The sequence below is a fragment of the Bombina bombina genome, chromosome 4, assembly GCF_027579735.1.
Source record: "Bombina bombina isolate aBomBom1 chromosome 4, aBomBom1.pri, whole genome shotgun sequence".
NCBI classification, from domain to species: domain Eukaryota; kingdom Metazoa; phylum Chordata; class Amphibia; order Anura; family Bombinatoridae; genus Bombina; species Bombina bombina.
In genome coordinates this window covers 559408492-559428801 of record NC_069502.1, presented here as the reverse complement: position 1 = coordinate 559428801, position 20310 = coordinate 559408492, and the positions used below count along the sequence as shown (strand labels likewise).

Genomic DNA, 20310 nt, shown 5'->3' with positions numbered 1-20310 from the left:
TTTATTTCATGGTGGTGAAAGTCCATGAGACCCCACCCTAATGTTATTTTGGGGTTAGTTTTTTTTCTTCAACACATTTTTTTCCCCTTATCCTTTTATGGCTTTTATTCCTTTCTTACCTCACTTTACTTAGCTATATGTTAGACTAAGGTATGCTTGAGGTGGGAGTGGTTTTATAGAGCTCTAGGAGTTTGGGAATCTTTGCCTTCTCCTTGTGGTAGAGAAGAATAATGGATTGTGGACTCTCACCACCATGAAAGCAATTAGTTTATCAGGTAACCATAAATAGTCCCCCCCCCCTCAGAACAGTCAAGAGCCTGGGACATTGACTGCTCTGAGACTGGAGGCTCCTGCATTTCTGAAGTTATATTAGACGGTAATTTCCATGTTATACTCAGGGCGCTATATTCACTAGAAAGTGGGAGAAGGGTAAATATTTTTCTTAATGAAGGGATAGAAAAGTTAAAATTAAACTTTCATGATTCAGATAGGACATGCAATTTTAAACAACTTTCCAATTTACTTTTATCATAAAATTTGCTTTGTTCTCTTGGTATTCTTTATTGAAAGCTTAACCTAGGTACGCTCATTTGCTAATTTCTAAGCCCTTAAAGGCAGCCTCTTATCTCAGTGCATTTTTATCGTTTTTTTTACAGGTAGACCATGCTAGTTCATTGTGCTCATTCCCGTGCATGTCTGTCAAAAGAAATTAAATAAGGGGGCAGTCTGCAGAGGCTTAGATACAAGGTAATCACAGAGGTAAAAAATAAAGGCTTAAATGTCCCCCCCACTTTCCCCATCCCCAGTCATTCAGCCGAGGAAAAGTAGGGGAAAAATATGGGTATAAAGGTTCCAGAAGAATAACAAAAGGGGGCCACCAAAAAAAATTCTAACGGGCGGGGTCGTGGACTCTACCTGCCAGGAAAGAAAGGAATTTATCAGGTAAGCATAAATTTTGTTTTCTTTCCATCAGGCTGGGAGAGTCCACAACGATATTCCTTACTGTTGGGAAAACAATAACCAAGCTCCAGAGGACACTGAAGGAATAACGGGAGGGAATAAAGAAAGAGGCGGACCCTAATCCGACGGTACCACAGCCTACAAAACCTCTCTCCTGAAAGCTGCTTCAGCCGAAGCAAACACATACTTTTTAAAATTTTACAAATTTTATGTAAGGAGGACCAGGTAGCCACCTTACAAATCTGATCCATAGAGATTTCGTTCTTAAAAGCCCAGGAAGAAGCAACTACTCTAGTGAAATGAGCCATAATCCTCTCAGGAGGGCTGCTGTCCCACTTTCTCATAAGCCAAGCGGATGACACTCCTCAACCAAAAAGACGTAGTGGCTTCTGCCCCCTACGTCTACCTGCATAAACAACAAACAAAGATGAAGATTGAAGTTTTACCTTCAAGCTACTAAGGAATTCAGACAAAGCATGAACCACATCCAGATTTTGAAGCACACGTTCCTTCGCTGAAGAAGGATTGGGACACAAGGAAGGAACGACTTGATTTATGTTAAGATCTGACACCACCTTCGGAAGGAAACCTAACCTAGTACGCAAAACCGCCTTATTGGCATGAAAAACTAGGTAAGGTGGGTCACACTGTAAAGTCGAGATCTCAGAGACTCTGCGAGCAGAGGCAATGGGTAATAGAAACAAAACTTTCCAAGATAACTGGTAAATGTCAACAGTATGCATGGGCTCAAACGGAGCCTGCTGCAAAACTTGAAGAACAAGATTGAAACTCCAAGGCGGAGTCACAGGTCTAAACACAGGTCTGATCCTAGTCAGAGCCTTAACAAAGGACTGCACATCTGGAAGCTCAGCTAATCTTTTGTGCAGCAACACCGACAGGGCCGAGATCAGTCCCTTCAGAGAACTGGCAGATAGACCCTTCTCCAAACCATTCTGGAGAAAAGATAAAATTCTGGCAACTTTTACCTTAAGCCAAGAAAAACTACGCTCCTCACACCAGTACAGGTAACCTTATGGTAGATGTGCTGAGTAACAGGCTTACGAGCTTGAATCAAAGTGAATCCTCTCCTGGCTAAGACTAAGAGTTCAATCTCTACGCAGTCAGCCTCAGAGAATCTAGATGTTGATGTAGGAAGGGTTCCTGAATCAGCAGGTCCCTGTGACAAGGTAACCTCCATTGAGAAGAGGACATTCTCACCAGATCCGTGAACCAGGTCCTTCGCAGCCAGGAAGGAGCAATTAGGATCACCGATGCTAGCTCCTGCTTGATGCGGGCCACCGCACTAGGGAGAAGAGGCAATAGATATGAGTCTGAACCTCCAAGATACCTCCAGAGCTTCTAACTCTGCTTGAGGATCCCTCAATCTCGACCTGTACCTGGGTAGTTTGGCATTGAGATGAGAGGCCATAAGATCCTTTAGTGAGGAAAGGCAAAGAATGACTGGGGATGGGGGAAGTGGGAGGGTCATTAAAGCCTTTAGCTGGGGTGTCTTTGCCTCCTCCTGGTGGCCAGGTGTTTTATTTCCCAACTGTTAGGAATATCGTTGTGGACTCTCCCTACCTTATGAAAAGAAAGTATATTTATATAACCAAGTTGGTTGTGAAAAACTGAGTAATGGGCAATAAAGGGATTATCTATCTTTTTAAACAAAAATTCTGGGAGTAAACTATCCCTTTAACATTATGTCTTACTCTTTGTTTATCCCACCCTTAGCATTTTTTTATCTTGTACTTTGGCAGTCAGTTTCATGGTTACTAAGGTTGTTTTTATCATGTGCTTGATCTCTGGCATTTGTATTTTTCTTATAATATGATTATATGTGGCAGTGTACTTGTGTTATTAACATTCAGAAGATTTTAAGTAAAACTATGGCATGGACACTTTGCTGCACAGGAGTCATTTAATATGCCTTTTAATGATGACATTTTAGTCCGATGCTCTTTGTCATATTCTCACAGCTTATATTGTGTTAAAACTCCTGTACTATGTGCCCCTCTCTAAGGCTATTTGTACATTAGCCCCTGCAAGCCCCCAGGTCAGATCGCTAAAAATTAGTAGATGCGAGTACAGTGACTATTTATTGTTGCTAGATTTTGTATGGAAACTTCTATATTTTTAAGAGGTATATATGTAACATGCCTTGTTAGTCTACTAGTATAGTAAAGCTGTTTCTAATATCTTGTATCCTTAAACTGCAATATTTGTCATGTTGTGAGCAAGTTATTCTTAGCAGTCCTTTATTTAATTTGTTATTATAAGAATAGACTGTTTTCTATAGTTAAATTCAGTAGGTACTAGTACACTAAATCACTAGTTGCAGGCTATGTAAAGGGAGCACCCTATCCTTTGTTATCTGTGTATATTATGTCTTGATACTTTGCTACTGCAGTAGCACATATGTTCATTTTTCAAATTTATAAGTGTAAAAGGCTGCAAATGTTTTTCTTTTTAAAGACACGATGAGTCCACAGATTTCATCCTTACTTGTGGGATTACGCCTCCTGGTCAGCAGGAGGAGGCAAAGAGCACCACAGCAAAGCTGTATATATATATAGCTCCTCCCTTCCCTCCCACTCCAATCATTTTCTGTGTTAGTGATAGGAAGAGGTAAAGTGAGGTGTTACCTTAGTTTCTTCAATCAAGAGTTTATTATTTTTAAAATGGTACCAGTGAGTGCTATTTTATTATAGGGTGTAGCCGTATTCCTTGTCAGTCTCTAGAGTAGAGCTACAGGTGGCTTTAAAGCAATGGGAACTGGTGGGACAAAACTCTCACTGCGCCTCCCATACTGAATGCTGCCCTTTCTGTGATGGCCTAAGCTGGATCTAACTCAGGCTTCATCTTTTCTGCAGGACTATAGGAGGGAACCAATGGACTTCTGAACCCTGTTGAGGCTGTCTTGCTGTCGGACAGCATAAGAGGTAAGTGCAGCCTTTATTTCTCTACAGGAAAATTCCTCATGGACATATTTACCTCAGTGAGGTTTTTTCTGCACTTATGTTTATTTATGGGAATCAGGGGCTCTGTCAGTGAAGAGTTTTGTTTTTTTTACCTGACAGCATGTAGCAGAGCCTTGCTTGTATTGGGGACTAAGTCTCATTCACAATATGAGCAGGCTGAACAGCTTTTATTACGACAGGATGAGAAAGACACAAAACAAAGGTTATATTGTCATTCCCGGTGCCTCTTAAACAATGGTGACCATGACTAACAGCTACCCTTTGCATAGTGACGGTTGTGGGTTTCCCTCCCGGCGCTTTTTGTGTATAACTTTAATGGCGACTGGGAGATGGTTGCTTACGCCCACGATGGACGGGGTTTAGTTACGATACTATACAATGAAGGAACGGAGGCTGTTTGTTCCGGTATGGCTGTTCTTAGGGGCAGCAGGCTGAACAGTTTTTATTTGCTCTACTGTTGTTTTGTCACTCCCGGGGTCTTTGCATGAACAATGGCGACTGGGAGATAGCTGGCAAAACGCCCACGAGGGGCGGAGTTCATAAAGGGCACCAAAGTTGAGGGCGCCGAGGACACTTCTTATTCCTATTTGTCTATAGCAAGGAGTGGAGGACTTTAACTTTTCTAAGAGATCTAGAGACACTTCTTCCTCCTTACTATGATACACAATGGCAAGGAAAGGGGACTCTAGCTTTGGAAGGGTGGGCTTTGTATTGGGCACTTCCTTCAGGTCACTTCCGGTTCTCGGAAGTTATGGTTCAGATGTTTGTCGCAATTGTTGCGTTCCAAACTTTAACAGGGTCATGAAGGATGTATACGCATTAGGAATATTCAGCTAGTAACTTAGTTGCTTTTATTTATTTGTTGACTACATACAAAAATAAAACATTGCAGTTTAAAAGCAACAGTAATTTTATTTTATAAAGGATTTCTGCTTTTTCCTGTTAGTTCATCCGTTGTGACTTTGAATGAGAAAGCACACAAAAAATAGTGTTACTTTAAGATTGAAGAGACAGTAACATATTTTCATGTGTTAGTGTTAACTTTTATTATTAATACTCCTTCTAAAGCGATGGCTGTTAGGAGTCTGGTGGCATCGGTTAATCCATGCCACAATTTTCTACTTAGTGTTCAAAATGATTTATGACCCACAGGCAGTGCTCTGCGGTTCCCTGCATAGACATTGCTTTTGATGTACAATAGCAATGTCTAGTTAAAGCTATATTAATATGGTTATTGGATTGTTTCTGCATGACGGAAATAAGACGTTCTTTTAAAATTTAAAGAGACAGTAACATTTTTTCTGTGTACATTTTATTAAAAGAATTGCGGCTGTTTATTTGTTAATTCATCCTTTGTGACGTAGGATGGTACAAAAACACACAAATATGAGTTACTTTAAGAATTAAAGAGACAGTAACGTTTTGTTCTGTGTACATTATAATAAATGAATTTCAGCTGTTTATTTGTTAGTTCATCCTTTGTGACTGAGGATGAAACAAACGCACGCAAGAATAGAGTTACTTTTCAGATTTAAAGGAACAGTATCGTTTCCTATGTGGAAACTTTATTAAAATTAGTTTTTTCTTTTAACAATGGCCACAAATCTCTCCTATAGTTTCCGTCAAAATGTTATGGCCCACATGCAGTGCCCTGCGTTTCCTTCACACTCCACTCGGGGGTTATGATGCATTCTATATTTTTACATAAGGTAAAAGCATTGCTAGAGGAATTGCTATTCTAAAAGGAAATTGGTACCTTAGACATTCCCTATATTTACAAGACTGTTTCCCACAGCCATATCAGCTAAGGGGCTGGACGACATTCCTTAGGGGGGAAGGAGTAGTTCTTTACTACGAGAACTTCTATAGCCTTAGAGGATAGTCCTATGGACAACATTTAGTAATGGGACACACACCAGGGTTTACAATGGCAACCATCTGTGTACTTTGCTACCGTCACTGGTGTGACTGCATATTGGTTTGATGCGTTGTCTGAGGTTATTAGTCAGTAGTTTCCCTGGATAAAATCTAGGACTGGATAAAGCTTTCAATTGGCTAATTCCTTTTTTTCAATTTCTTCCCTTCCAGTTATCAAACTGGGAGCATAGGTGGCTCTGTTCCAGCTCTTGGAACCTTATGGTTAGAGCCTTTTTTTATGGATATCTGTTCTAAGACTAAGATTTTGGTGAACACAGCCTGCTGTTGAATCAAAGACAGCATGGGGAACATGCCCCGGTCCGGGATTGGATCTTGTAGGGGGCTGACTTTCCGTTATCGCTCAAGTTTGGTTTCGAGCTCAAATGTTTTCCTCTTAGAGGCAGTTTCTGCTTTCAAGATTGTCTAAGGATCAGACAAAGGGAGAGACGTCCTTACACTGCGTAAGAGACCTCTCAGACCTGGGAGTGGTTGTTCCAGTTCTAATACTGGTACAGGATCTGGGGTTACCGGTCGGGTTGTGGTTCCCGAAAAAGGGGACTCTTCAGACCATTTTTAAGAAGGGTACTGTCCTTCAAGATGGAAACTGTAATTTGTTCCATTTCTCCCTTGATCTTAGAGGGTCAATTTATGTCAACGGTGGATTAAGGGTCAAGTGCCTTCATGTGCCGTTCACGAGAATCGTCTCAAGTTCTAGGGTTTGCCTTTCTGGACAAACACATCCTGTTAGTGTTCCTTCCTTTCGGTCTTGCCACAGTTCCGAGTTCTTAGAGGCTCTGGGATCGCTGTTGGCAGAGCTTCAGTTCCGGGACATTGCAATGGCGCCCTATCTGGCTAATATCCTAGTCCAGGCATCATCCTTGCAGCAAGCAAGATTTACACTAACATGGTGTTATACTTTCCATGAACTCACGGGTGGAAGGTGACTTTGGAAAAGTGTTCCTTTGTCCCAAGCACAAGGGTAGCTTTCTTGGGAATCATGATGAATTCCATATCAATGAAGATTTTTCTAACTGAGGTCAGGAAATCAAGGTCTATCAATACTGGTCTAGTCCTTCAGTCCACTTCTCGGCCTTCAGTGGCTCAGTACATAGGTATTCGGGCTGATGATGACGGACAGATGGCTCAGCATGCTAAGGCACTGTGGCTGAGCTCTGTAACAACCTGAGGGTTGCAGGTTCAATCCCTGGTGAGGTCCACTCAACCTTTCATCCTTCTAAGGTTGATAAAATGAGCAGCGCCTTGTGTCACTTAACATTCAGTTTGTTCGTTCCACCTCAGACCTATGCAGTTAAGAATACTCAGGCAATGGAACAGAGATTATGCAAACTTGTCTCCTCAAATTACTCTGGATCAGGAGACAAGGGACTCTTTTCTATGGTGGTTGTCTCTGGATCACCTATCCCAGGGAACATGATTTCGCAGAGTGTGGACTACAGCGGAGTCTGTTCTTTTTATAGACTTCCTGCAACTGAGAGCGAGCTTCATGGCTCTTCTGGTCTGGCCTCAGTTGGCTCCGGCCCAGTTTCATTCTTGCTATCTGTCGGCGATCCATATCCTAGGGGTGGACACTTGGGAAATGGATTTTCTGAGTAGTCAGACTTTTCATCCGGGAGAGTGGGAACTCCATCCGGGAGTATTCTCCAACCTGATTTTCAAATAGGTTGGCCGGAGTTGGATCTCATGGCATCTTATCAGATTGCCTGGCTTTTGGGATATGGGTCCAGGTCCCCCAGTCCGAGCGGATTCTTTGGTCCTTCAGCCTAGAATATCTATTTCCCCCGTTTGCGCTTCTTTGCTGGGTGATTGTTCAAATCATATAGGAGAAGGAATCAGTGATCCTCCTCGCTTCTTCGTGGCCTCGCAGGATTTGGTATGCCGATCTGGTGAACATGTCATCTCTGCAATCTTGGACACTTCCGTTGAGGAAGGACCTTTTATTCAGGGTCCCTTCTTCCACCCAAGTCTAGTTTCTCTGAGGCGGATTGCTTGGAGATTGGACGCTTGATCCTATACAAGCGAGGTTTCTTTGATTCGGTCATAGATACCTTACTTCAGGCATGTAAGCCTATAACTAGAAAGATTTACCATAATATAGGGCATACATATCTTTATTGGTGTGAATCCAAGGGCTACTCATGGAGTAGAGTTAGGATACCCAGGATTTTGTATTTTCTTCAAGAAGGCTGGGAGAAGAGTTTTTCAGCGAGTTCTGGTAGATGTCCCAGATGTTCAATCCTTTTGTCAGGCTCTGATTAGAGTCAGGCCTATGTTTCAACCAATTGCTCCTCCATGGAGTTTGAATTTAAGTTCTTCAAGGGGTTCCGTTGAATCTATGCATTCCATAGATATTAAGTTGTTATCTTGGAAAGTTTTATTTCTTGTTGCCATTTCTTCTGCTTGAAGAGTGTTTTAGCTTTCGGCATTACCATATAATTCGCCTTGCCTTATTTTTCATTCGGATAAGGTGGTGTTATGTACTAAACTTGGTTTTCTTCCTAAGGTTGTTTCAGACGAGAACATTCATTAGGAAATTGTTGTTCCTTCCTTGTGTCCTAATCTTTCTCTCAGAAGGAACGTCTCCTGCACATTTGAACGTAGTCCGTGTTTTAATTTTTTTTTATTTACAAGCGACTACGAACTTTCATCAATCGTCTTTTCTGTTTAACACTTTTTCTAGAGAACGTAAGGGTCAGAAAGCTACGGCTACTTCTTTCCTTTTGGCTGAAGATTATCATCCGTTTTGCATATGAGATTGCTGGACAGCAGCCTCCTGAAAGAGTTTTGGCTTTTTCCACCTGGGCTGTTGCTTCCTCGTGGACATTCTAACATAATGCTCCAGTTGAGCAGATTTGCAAGGCTGCAACTTGGTCTTCTCTTAAAACTTTTTCTAAATTTTACAAATTTGATATCTTTGCTTCGGCTGAAACTGTTTTTGGGAGAAAGGTTCTTCAAGCAGTGGTGCCTTCCATTTAGGTTCCCTGTCTTGTCCCTCCCCTTTCATCCGTGTACTATAGCTTTGGTATTGTATCCCACAAGGATGAAATCCGTGGACTCATCGTGTCTTTAAAAAGAAAAGAAAATTTATACTTACCTGATAAATTTATTTCTTTTTAGACACGATGAGTCCACGGCCCGCCCTGTTCTATGAGACAGGTTTTTATTTTTTTTGTTAAACTTCAGACACCTCTGCACCTTGGCATTTCCTTTCTCTTCCTAACTTCGGTCGAATGACTGGAGTGGGAGGGAAGAGAGGAGCTATATATATACAGCTTTGCTGTGGTGCTCTTTGCCTCCTCCTGCTGACCAGGAGGCGTAATCCCACAAGTAAGGATGAAATCCATGGACTCATCGTGTCTAAAAAGAAATACATTTTCAGGTAAGCAGAATGTTTTTTTTTTTTTTTTTACTGAAAACTCTTTCTTCAAAGTCTTCCTCATTATTAGAAGATATATCTATGTCGACTTATCCTTTAGCTAATTAAGAATAGGAGGTGGTTTATGATGTTATTTGACATAATATAGTAATGGTACTTTTAATACTGTAGTTATTAATGTAAGCTTTCCCTATAGGCTCACATAATAACACCTGCAAATTATACTTGGTTAAGAACATGAAGAGGTTTCTGATATGTTATTTCTTGATTGTATATGTCCTTCTCAGCACTAGCCTTAGTGAAGACATTGTGAAATACCATCATATACTGTTAGTAAAATCACTATTTACTTATTACATAGTGTTGCAGGAATACCTTTTTCATTTGGGTTTAAAGCAGCACTTTAAGTCTTAGCTAATAGTATGTTCTTGTATTTGCTAAGGGTCCAATAGTTTCTCGATAACTAGTTACAAAATATAAAAGAGGTGGTTCTTATACCATTTTTTTTTTTACATCCAGTGTTTAGTTAGTAGTCTTGCTGCACTATGTCACGTGATCAGTTTACATGTTTTCTTATTTTGCCGCTATAGAATTATTTATCGGATATTTAGCATTGTTTTTTGTGTACTGGGCTGTTTTATAAGCAATGTACCTGTGCAGAAATGCATTATTGTGATTTGACATATGTTAACTAATGCATAAACCTCAAAAAAGCACTGAGATAAGGGGCAGTCTGCAGGGGCTTAGATACAAGTAATCATAGAGATAAAAAGTATTAATATAACAGTGTTGGTCATGGAAAACTGGGGAAGGGGTAATAAAGGGATTATCTATATTTTTAAACAATAACAATTTTCAAGTAGACCATGATAAATTTGAATACAAACATATGTCCGTGTCTAGAAATGTTAGACTAAATTAAACTGTCTCTCAAACAAAGCTTAAATATTGCAGCTGTTTTATTCATACACCCGAGAACAGGAATGGCTTTACAGGCGATCATCTACGGATATATTTTGTATACAAGACACACACACTTTATTTTACTATTATCCTACTAAAATGTGCTGCACACAATTAATCTGTGGTAAGAATGGTCATCGTCTTGTAATTTAGCATCCACCCCACGTCAGCCGTGCTACATGATCAGTCTTCTGTTTAGTGGCTTTTACAAAGCCCAGAAGCTCCAGCTCTGACACCGCTCTAATAAAACGAGCACTGCAGAAATGAGTCAAGGAATTCAATAGAAATACTTTATAATGCTACAGCCAGAAAAGTTTAGTAAAGAATTAAGCCATTTCCAAGTTTGTTTGTTTTTCTAATCGAAGTTGCTATTCTCAGTGACGCAATATTTGTTTCCTGCTGGTAGAATAATTTAATTTTACACCAATAGAGCTGTGGGAGTTATCCTTATCAGGCAATGAGCAGTTGGTCACTAAGAGAGGTGTGCACAAACATGCATTTCTTGTTGGTTTCAATTGCAATGTAAATATTTAATTACTTTTTGCATAGAAAAGTTAACATTTTAATTTCTAGTTGCCCCTACAACATATTACCTCACATTCTTGACTAAAAAAAAAGTAAATTTATGCTTACCTGATAAATTGATTTCTTCTATGATACGACGAGTCCACGGATTTATCCTTTACTTGTGGGATATTATCCTCCTGCTAACAGGAAGTGGCAAAGAGCACCACAGCAGAGCTGTCTATATAGCTCCTCCCTTGACTCCACCCCCCAGTCATTCGACCGAAGGTACAGGAAGAAAAAGGAGAAGCTAAAAGGTGCATAGGTGACTGAAGGTTTAAAGCAAAAAAATATAATCTGTCTAAAATTGACAGGGCGGGCCGTGGACTCGTCGTATCATAGAAGAAATCAATCATTTAAGCATAAATTTATTTTTCTTCTATAAGATACGACGAGTCCACGGATTCATCCTTTACTTGTGGGATACAATACCAAAGCTACAAGTCACAAATGAATGGGAGGGACAAGACAGATGGCTAAACAGAAGGCACCACTGCTTGAAGAACTTTTCTCCCAAAAATAGCCTCCGAAGAAGCAAAAGTATCAAATTTGGAAAATTTGGAAAAGGTATGAAGTGAAGACCAAGTCGCAGCCTTACAAATCTGTTCAACAGAAGCATCATTTTTAAAAGCCCATGTGGAAGCCACCGCTCTAGTAGAGTGAGCTGTAATTCTTTCAGGAGGCTGCTGTCCAGCAGTCTCGTATGCCAAACGGATGATGCTTTTCTGCCAAAAAGAAAGAGAGGTAGCCGTAGCTTTTTGACCTCTACGTTTTCCAGAATAGACAACAAACAGAGAAGATGTTTGACGGAAATCTTTGGTCGCTTGCAAGTAAAACTTCAAAGCACGAACCACGTCCAAGTTGTGCAACAGACACTCCTTAGAGGAAGGATTAGGACACAGGGAAGGAACTATTTCATGATTAATATTCTTATTAGTAACAACCTTAGGAAGGAATCCAGGTTTGGTACGCAAAACCACCTTATCAGAATGGAAAACAAGATAAGGCGAGTCGCATTGCAATGCAGATAGTTCAGAAACTCTTCGAGCCGAAGAGATAGCAACTAAAAACAGAACTTTCCAAGATAGAAGTTTAATATCTATGGAATGCATAGGTTCAAATGGAACCCCTTGAAGAACTTTAAGAACTAAATGCAAACTCCATGGCGGAGCAACAGGTTTAAACACAGGCTTGATTCTAACTAAAGCCTGACAGAACGAGTGAACGTCTGGAACATCTGCCAGATGCTTGTGCAGTAAAATTGATAAAGCAGATATCTGTCCCTTTAGGGAACTAGCTGATAGCCCCTTCTCCAATCCTTCTTGGAGAAAGGACAAAATCCTAGGAATCCTGACCTTACTCCATGAGTAGCCTTTGGATTCGCACCAATAAAGATATTTACGCCATATCTTATGATAAATTTTCCTAGTGACAGGCTTTCGAGCCTGAATCAAGGTATCTATGACCGACTCAGAGAATCCCCGCCTGGATAAAATCAAGCGTTCAATCTCCAGGCAGTCAGCCGCAGAGAAACTAGATTTGGATGCTGGAACGGACCTTGAATGAGAAGGTCCTGTCTCAGTGGCAGAGTCCACGGTGGTAGAGATGACATGTCCACCAGGTCTGCGTACCAAGTCCTGCGTGGCCACGCAGGTGCTATCAAAATCACCAAAGCTCTCTCCTGTTTGATTCTGGCAATCAGACGAGGAAGGAGAGGAAATGGTGGAAACACATAAGCCAGGTTGAACGACCAAGGTACTGCTTGAGGATCCCTTGATCTGGACCCGTAACAAGGAAGTTTGGCATTCTGACGAGATGCAATCAGATCCAATTCTGGTGTGCCCCATTGATTAATCAATTGTGCAAACACCTCCGGATGGAGTTCTCACTCCCCCGGATGAAAAGTCTGACAACTTAGAAAATCCGCTTCCCAGTTCTCCACTCCTGGGATATAGATTGCTGATAGATGGCAAGAGTGAGTCTCTGCCCATCAAATTATTTTGGAAACCTCTATCATCGCTAGAGAACTCTTTGTTCCCCCCTGATGATTGATATATGCTACAGTCGTGATATTGTCTGACTGGAATCTTATGAATCTGGCCGAGGCCAGCTGAGGCCACGCCTGAAGCGTGTTGAATATTGCTCTCAGTTCTAGAATATTTATCGGGAGGAGAGCCTCCTCCTGAGTCCACACACCCTGTGCTTTCAGGGAATTCCAGACTGCACCCCAGCCTAATAGGCTGGCGTCCGTCGTCACTATGACCCATGCTGGCCTGCGGAAACACATTCCCTGGGACAGATGATCCTGTGACAACCATCAAAGAAGAGAGCCTCTGGTCTCTTGATCCAGATTTATCTGAGGAGATAAATTTGCATAGTCCCCATTTCACTGTCTGAGCATGCATAGTTGCAGTGGTCTGAGATGCAAGCGAGCAAATGGAACTATGTCCATTGCCGCTACCATTAGTCCAATTACCTCCATACACTGAGCCACTGACGGCTGAGGAATGGAATGAAGTGCTCGGCAGGTGGTTAAGATCTTTGATTTTCTGACCTCCGTCAGAAAAATTTTCATGTCTACCGAGTCTATCAGAGTTCCCAGAAATGGAACTCTTGTGAGAAGGACAAGTGAACTCTTCTTTATGTTCACCTTACACCCGTGAGATCTTAGAAAAGCCAACACAATGTCTGTGTGAGATTTGGCTAGTTGGTAAGTTGACGCCTGAATCAGGATATCGTCCACTGCTATGCCCCACGGCCTTAGAACCGCCAGAAGGGACCCTAGCACTTTTGTGAAAATTCTGGGAGCTGTGGCCAACCCGAAGAGAAGAGCCACAAACTGGTAATGCTTGCCCAGAAAGGCGAACCTGAGGAACTGGTGATCTTTGTGGATAGGGATGTGAAGATACGTATCCTTTAAATCCACGGTGGTCATATATTGACCCTCCTGGATCATTGGTAAAATAGTCCGAATGGTCTCCATCTTGAAGGATGGGACTCTGAGGAATTTGTTTAGGATCTTGAGATCTAAAATTGGTCTGAAGGTTCCCTCTTTTTTGGGAACCACAAACAGATTGGAGTAAAACCCCTGCCCCTGTTCTGCTTTGGAACTCGGCAGATTACTCCCATGGTATATAGGTCTTCTACACAGCGTAAGAACGCCTCTCTTTTTGTCTGGTTTACAGACAATCGAAAAAGATGGAATCTCCCCCTTGAAGGAGAATCTCTGAAGTCTAGAAGATACCCCTGGGTCACGATTTCTAAAGCTCAGGAGTCCTGAACGTCTCTTGCCCAAGCCTGAGCAAAGAGAGAATGTCTGCCCCCTACTAGATCCAGTCCTGGATCGGGGGCTGCCCCTTCATGCTGTCTTGGTGGCAGCAGCGGGCTTCTTGGCCTGTTTACCCTTATTCCAAGTCTGGTTAGGTCTCCAGACTGACTTGGATTGAGCAAAATTCCCCTCCTGCTTTGCAGCAGGGGAGGAGGTACAGGGACCACCTTTGAAGTTTCGAAAAGAACGAAAATTATTTTGTTTGGTCCTCATCTTATTTGTCTTATCCTGAGGAAGGGCATGGCTTTTTCCTCCAGTGGTGTCTGAAATGATCTCTTTCAGTTCAGGCCCGAATAGGGTCTTACCCTTGAAAGGAATGGCTAAAAGCTTAGATTTTGATGACACGTCAGCAGACCAGGACTTAAGCCATAACGCTCTACACGCTAAAATGGCAAAACCTGAATTCTTTGCTGCTAATTTAGCCAGTTGAAAAGCGGCATCTGTAATGAAAGAATTAGCTAGCTTGAGAGCCCTAATTCTATCCAGAATATCATCTAATGGGGTCTCAACCTTAAGAGCCTCCTTTAGAGCCTCGAACCAAAAAGCAGCTGCAGTAGTTACAGGAACAATGCACGCTATAGGTTGCAGAAGAAAACCCTGATGAATAAATATTTTCTTTAGAAGACCCTCTAATTTTGTTATCCATAGGATCTTTGAAAGCACAACTATCCTCAATAGGTATAGTTGTACGCTTAGCCAGCGTAGAAATAGCTCCCTCCACCTTAGGGACAGTCTGCCATGAATCCCGAATGGTGTCTGATATGGGAAACATTTTCTTAAAAGTAGGAGGGGGAGAGAACTGAATACCTGGTCTATCCCACTCCTTAGTAACAATGTCCGAAATCCTCTTAGGGACAGGAAAAACATTAATGTAAGCAGGAACCTCTAGATATCTATCCATTTTACACAATTTCTCTGGTGAAATTACAATAGGGTCACAATCATTCACAGTCGCTAAAACCTCCCTGAGCAACAAGTGGAGGTGTTCTAGCTTAAATTTAAAAGCCGTCATATCTGAGTCTGTCTGAAGGAACATCTTTCCTGAATCAGAAAGCTCTCCCTCAGACAGCAATTCCCTCACCCCCAACTCAGAACATTGTGAGGGTACATCGGAGATGGCTAATAAAGCGTCAGAGGGCTCAGCATTTACTCTCACACCGGACCTACTGCGCTTCCCCTGCAACCCAGGCAGTTTAGATAAAACCTCAGTGAGGGTAGTAGACATAACTGCGGCCATATCTTGCAGGGTGAAAGAATTAGACGCACAAGAAGTACTTGGCGTCGCTTGGGCGGGCGTTAATGGTTGTGACACTTGGGGAGAATTAGATGGCATAACCTGATTCTCTTCTGACTGAGAATCATCCTGCGACATACTTTTATCAGCTAAAATATGTTCTTTGCAATTTATTGCCCTTTCAGTGCATGAGGGATACATTTTAAGTGGGGGTTCCACAATGGCTTCCAAACACATTGTACATTGGCTTTCCTCAATGTCAGACATGTTAAACAGGCTAGTAATGACCACAAACAGGCTTGAAAACACTTTATTTCAAAAATGGTACTGCACCTTTAAGAGAAAAAAAGCACACGTTTTGCAAAACTGCTTTAAAATAATCAAATCTTGGGGGGCGGAGTGTGCGGGCGTGAGGAATGGCCGCACCTTTCTAGAGCTCCGATAACGGTAGCGGTGGGGATCCTCTTCAGACTAAGCTTAAGTGGTCAAGTGGTCAGCGGTGCCTGTAAATACCAGAGGACTATGTAGAGAGTGTCCGGAGACCATATATATAAAAATCTGAACTTTGAGCAGATTGATGTCTGTCTGTCGATCGTAATATAGGCCGCATCTGAAGCCTGCCCTTGCAGTTTGGTGGCGATCGTCAGTAAACCTTTGCTGGAGACCTACCAAGCACAGTATCTCTACACCGGAGGATCTACGGAGATAGGGAAACGTCTACATGGAACTCTGGTGAGACACATCACTTATTTATGTCTGCAGTGCAGCACGACAAGATTTATCTCTGTCTATCTACTATGTTAAGCCATCTGAATGGCGCTAACCTATGAAGCATCAGGCTCTACAAATTGAGACCATTTCATCTACCACAAGGACATGCTAACTACCCCATATGCAGAGAAAAATGTTCAGGCTATAAAACATACAAGCATAAAATTGTCTACTTAATCACGCTGTGAGTACGATATAGGCCTTTAGTATGTTACGTTCCTATAATTGAGAGCTCCTTACTCAGGGCAGGGTCACATTAACCACCTAAAGTTGAAAGTCAGACTGCATAGAACAGTGAAAATCAGTATAGCAAACTTGCGCAATTGGAGGCATACACTGCGTTGAAGTGACTTTGAGACCTGTCCTCTGATGGTTAAATATAAGCTGAAGCTCTCTATCCGTGACAGAGGGTACACTACATTTCCACGCTCCTTGTCAACATGGCACAGCGCAGAATAATAAAAGGTGACAAAGCACTGAAACAGACTGTTGCCCCCGGCTCTGTTAACGCTTTTTTTTAAGAGTGCAGACAACAAAAAGAAAAAGATAGATCAACCACAGGTCTCTAGCGAAGAGGAGGAATTATCAGATAATCCTGATGCGTCACAACCCACAGTATCCCCAGCTAGCCAATATCAAAACAAGGAAGATGGCCCAGTAACACTAAAAGTAATGGAGGCTTTAATAAATCAAGTTACATCTTGTATTAAAACTGAGTGTGCTGCATTAAAGAAGGATATAAATGACCTAGGGCACCGGGTTGAATCCCTTGAGGAGCATAAGGAGGACATTTCTAAAGAAATATCTGGGATATCTTGTAATATGGAGCATCAACAAACGCTGATATCTGAATTTGAGAACAAAATAGACAATATCGAAAATAGAACAAGGAGGAACAACCTCCGCATACGTGGAGTTCCTGAATCTGTAAAGAATGAGGACATTCCGGAACACCTGCAAAACCTTATCCAATCCCTAGCTATATCCAACCAAAGGGTGATTGACCCAGTACCTATAGAGAGAGCTCATAGATCTCTCAGACCCAAGCCTAACGACAATCAACCCCCAAGGGACATAATAGTGTGCTTCTCGAGCTATAGAGACAGGGAGAAGATTTTTCAGATGGCAAGAACACAGCCCTCTTTTTCATATGCAGGCGCAAAAATCCAAGTATATCAAGATTTGTCAACCAGAACACTGTAAGAAAAAGAAGCACAGAGGCGCCAACATGGCCTAGTAATGTCACGGCAGTCGGATACAAAACATCAGCAGGATAGGAAATATACTCACAAGCGTAGCGCACCCAAATGGTGCTATTGTGGCAGCCTGGAACATCAAACAGTGGTCCAGCTCACTGGTGTCTCCAGCCAGATAGAGATGATCCTTGGCGAGGGCCTATCCTATGATGCCTATAAGGGCAAAAAAGGCACACACATAGCCCAGTAACGTTTGTACACCAGATAAAAAAGGATTTAAGGTTGTACTTACAGGAAACAAAGCACCACCAGGTGCAATATCAGCAGTACTGGGACCTCTCAGCCGCCCAGTGGACTGTGGAATCCAATTTGCAGGATGCAGAAAATCACCACTTTGGAAGATAGGACTAGCACACACACTCTGCCCCCAAACAGGAGCAGAATAATTGTGATAAAGCAAGTGTATATTTAAAAACTTTTATTTTAAAAACAGCGACATGTTTCTCAGCCACCACAGGCTGTTTCCTCAGGCTATGTTAAAATGTTAACAACACTTGCTTTATAAAGACAATAGAACACATAAAACTAAATCTGATAGGCTAATTAATTTCTGAAGTGTTAACACCTGTTGCACAGGTCAGCAGTTGGTAGGCATGGAAACCTCTATATACAAAGCTCTCATATGTAACACAAACCATTTTGAGCAAATCCCAAATAAGAATAGATATATCTGTATTAACCTCCATACCATTGCCAAATCCAAGATGTTGGCGATATGGCATAAACAAGGTCAGCTCTCCTGGATGGGACGCATTAATGCTTTAAAAATTAATATTATCCCTAAATTTTTATACCTCTTCCAAGTTCTTCCTTTAGATATCCCCACACATTTCTTTATACAACAACAAAAGAGATTTGACCACTTTATATGGTCACATAAAAGGCCTAGAGTAACTAGAGACACTCTGTTCCTTGATAGAGAAGACGGGGGTATGAACGCTCCTAATCGGTCTAATTACTTTAAAGCGGCACACCTAGCATGCGTTATTGCTTGGAAAAAATCTTCTTTAGAAAAACTTTGGGTAAGGACCGAGTCGCACCTAGCGGGTGGGATAGATCTTGGGGACCAATGTTGGATTCTTCCTAAGTTTCGGCCTCCGGAGGCCTGGAAAAACTATTATACAGCTGCCACACTACAAGTGTGGGATAAACTACAAACATCAGACAGATCGATTTACACCCCAATATCCCCTCTTACCCCGTTATTGAACAACCCTCTCTTCCTGAAATCACAAACTATTCAAACCCCATTGATAGCAGGCACTCAATCCAATGTACCAGCACATATGCTTCTTCACAAGGGGCTGATGCGTTCCCAAGCTGAAGTGGGCCAAACACTAGGGCCTCCCTTTCTAAAGTGGTTCCCATATTTGCAGATTAGACACGCCATATTTTCCAGCCCCCACAAAGCAGACCTCACTAGACCTATGACTGCTTTTGAAACATTATGCTCGTCACCCAATCCCACCAAATCACATATCTCAATAATTTATAAGATACTAAGAGGAAGTTTCCCTGCAAAAAAAACAGCATACCTTGTAAAATGGGAAAGAGAGCTAGGCCAGACATTCACTGATGCCCAATGGAGCCATATTTTTAGAGAGAATAAAAAAATCATCCTTGTCAGCAACCCTAGTAGAGATGAACTTTAAGCTTCTTTCACGTTGGTACCGGACCCCTCAGAGACTCCATAGTATATTTCCTAACTCTTCCTCCCTCTGTTGGAGACACTGTGGAGCGGTGGGCACGTTCACCCACATCTGGTGGTCGTGCCTGCTCCTCAGACCATATTGGCAAGCCATTAACGAAAGGGTAGATAAGACTCTGGGGTGCGCTGTCACATTCACACCTAGCTTAGCCCTACTGGCCAATATCCCTAAAATCACTTGTGTATATAGAAGGAAATTGCTGCATATTATGCTTAACTGCGCTAGACGCCTAATACCCAGGTTTTGGAGGAAGGTTATAGTACCTACTAGTGAAATGTGGAGGAGAGAAGTAGACCATATATTGGAGCTAGAAAAGATACACTACACATACATGGGCAGACAAGATTTTATTGCTGATGTGATAGTTCTATGGGAACAAGATTTATAATCCGCGCAAAAGGATAAGGAACCAGATTGGGGAAGTTTCTCTGTTTCATATAAGGTAACAAAGTCTAGTATTATTGATGTGTTTATAAGATCCCTTTTCACAAGCTGGGTGTGTCGACCTCAAAACTGATCTAGAATGCTGAGGATGATGTATGTATTCCTATTTGTATTTGATGCTGAATGTATACTTGTTTTCCCTGTATTTGTTGTTTCATGTTAAGGCTTTTGAAGGGAAAAAAAAAAAAAAATTGTGATGATTAATGTAAACTTTTTATCTCTGACTTCAATAAAAAGAAATATTGCACACAAAAAAATAATCAAATCTTTTCAATTTTTTGATATAAGCATTCAAACTATGCAGCTAAGTTTGCCACAAAAGGAAAGGAACACTTAACCCTTACTGGAAAAAACGGATAATTAATAAACGTTTAAATCCGGAAAAAACACCCCCTGCACCTCGCCACAGCCCTGCTGTGGCGCCTACCTGCCCTCAGGGATCTGGAAAACAGGGTTAAAGCTTCAATTTGGCCCAATACTCTCACAAGGGCCCACCAGAGTTGGAGCTTGCTGCTTGCCTGTCAAATACAACTGCGCAACTGAGGCGCCAAAATAGGCCCCGCCTGTCTCACTCGATGTCTCTCAGCCCAAATGAACCGCACCAGAGCGGTCTCAAACTAGCCATGTGGGTTCCCAAACCCAAAAAGAAGCCAAGTGTACCCTCTCATTTAAGCATAAAAACATAATTTATGTAAGAACTTACCTGATAAATTCATTTCTTTCATATTAGCAAGAGTCCATGAGCTAGTGACGTATAGGATATACATTCCTACCAGGAGGGGCAAAGTT

At 41.8% G+C, this 20310-nt stretch overlaps 1 protein-coding gene across 2 annotated transcripts in view; it reads right to left on the bottom strand.

Moving 5' to 3' along the window:
* Positions 1-10193: 10193 nt before the first annotated feature.
* The window catches only part of ORC3 (origin recognition complex subunit 3), a 194925-nt gene continuing 184808 nt past the window's right edge, over positions 10194-20310 (bottom strand). For both annotated transcript variants that reach the window (XM_053710528.1, XM_053710529.1), the window contains exon 21: positions 10194-10470. In XM_053710528.1, coding sequence (XP_053566503.1) covers positions 10365-10470 — 106 coding nt within the window. In that variant the 3' untranslated portion in view covers positions 10194-10364. The remainder of the gene's footprint in view (positions 10471-20310) is intronic.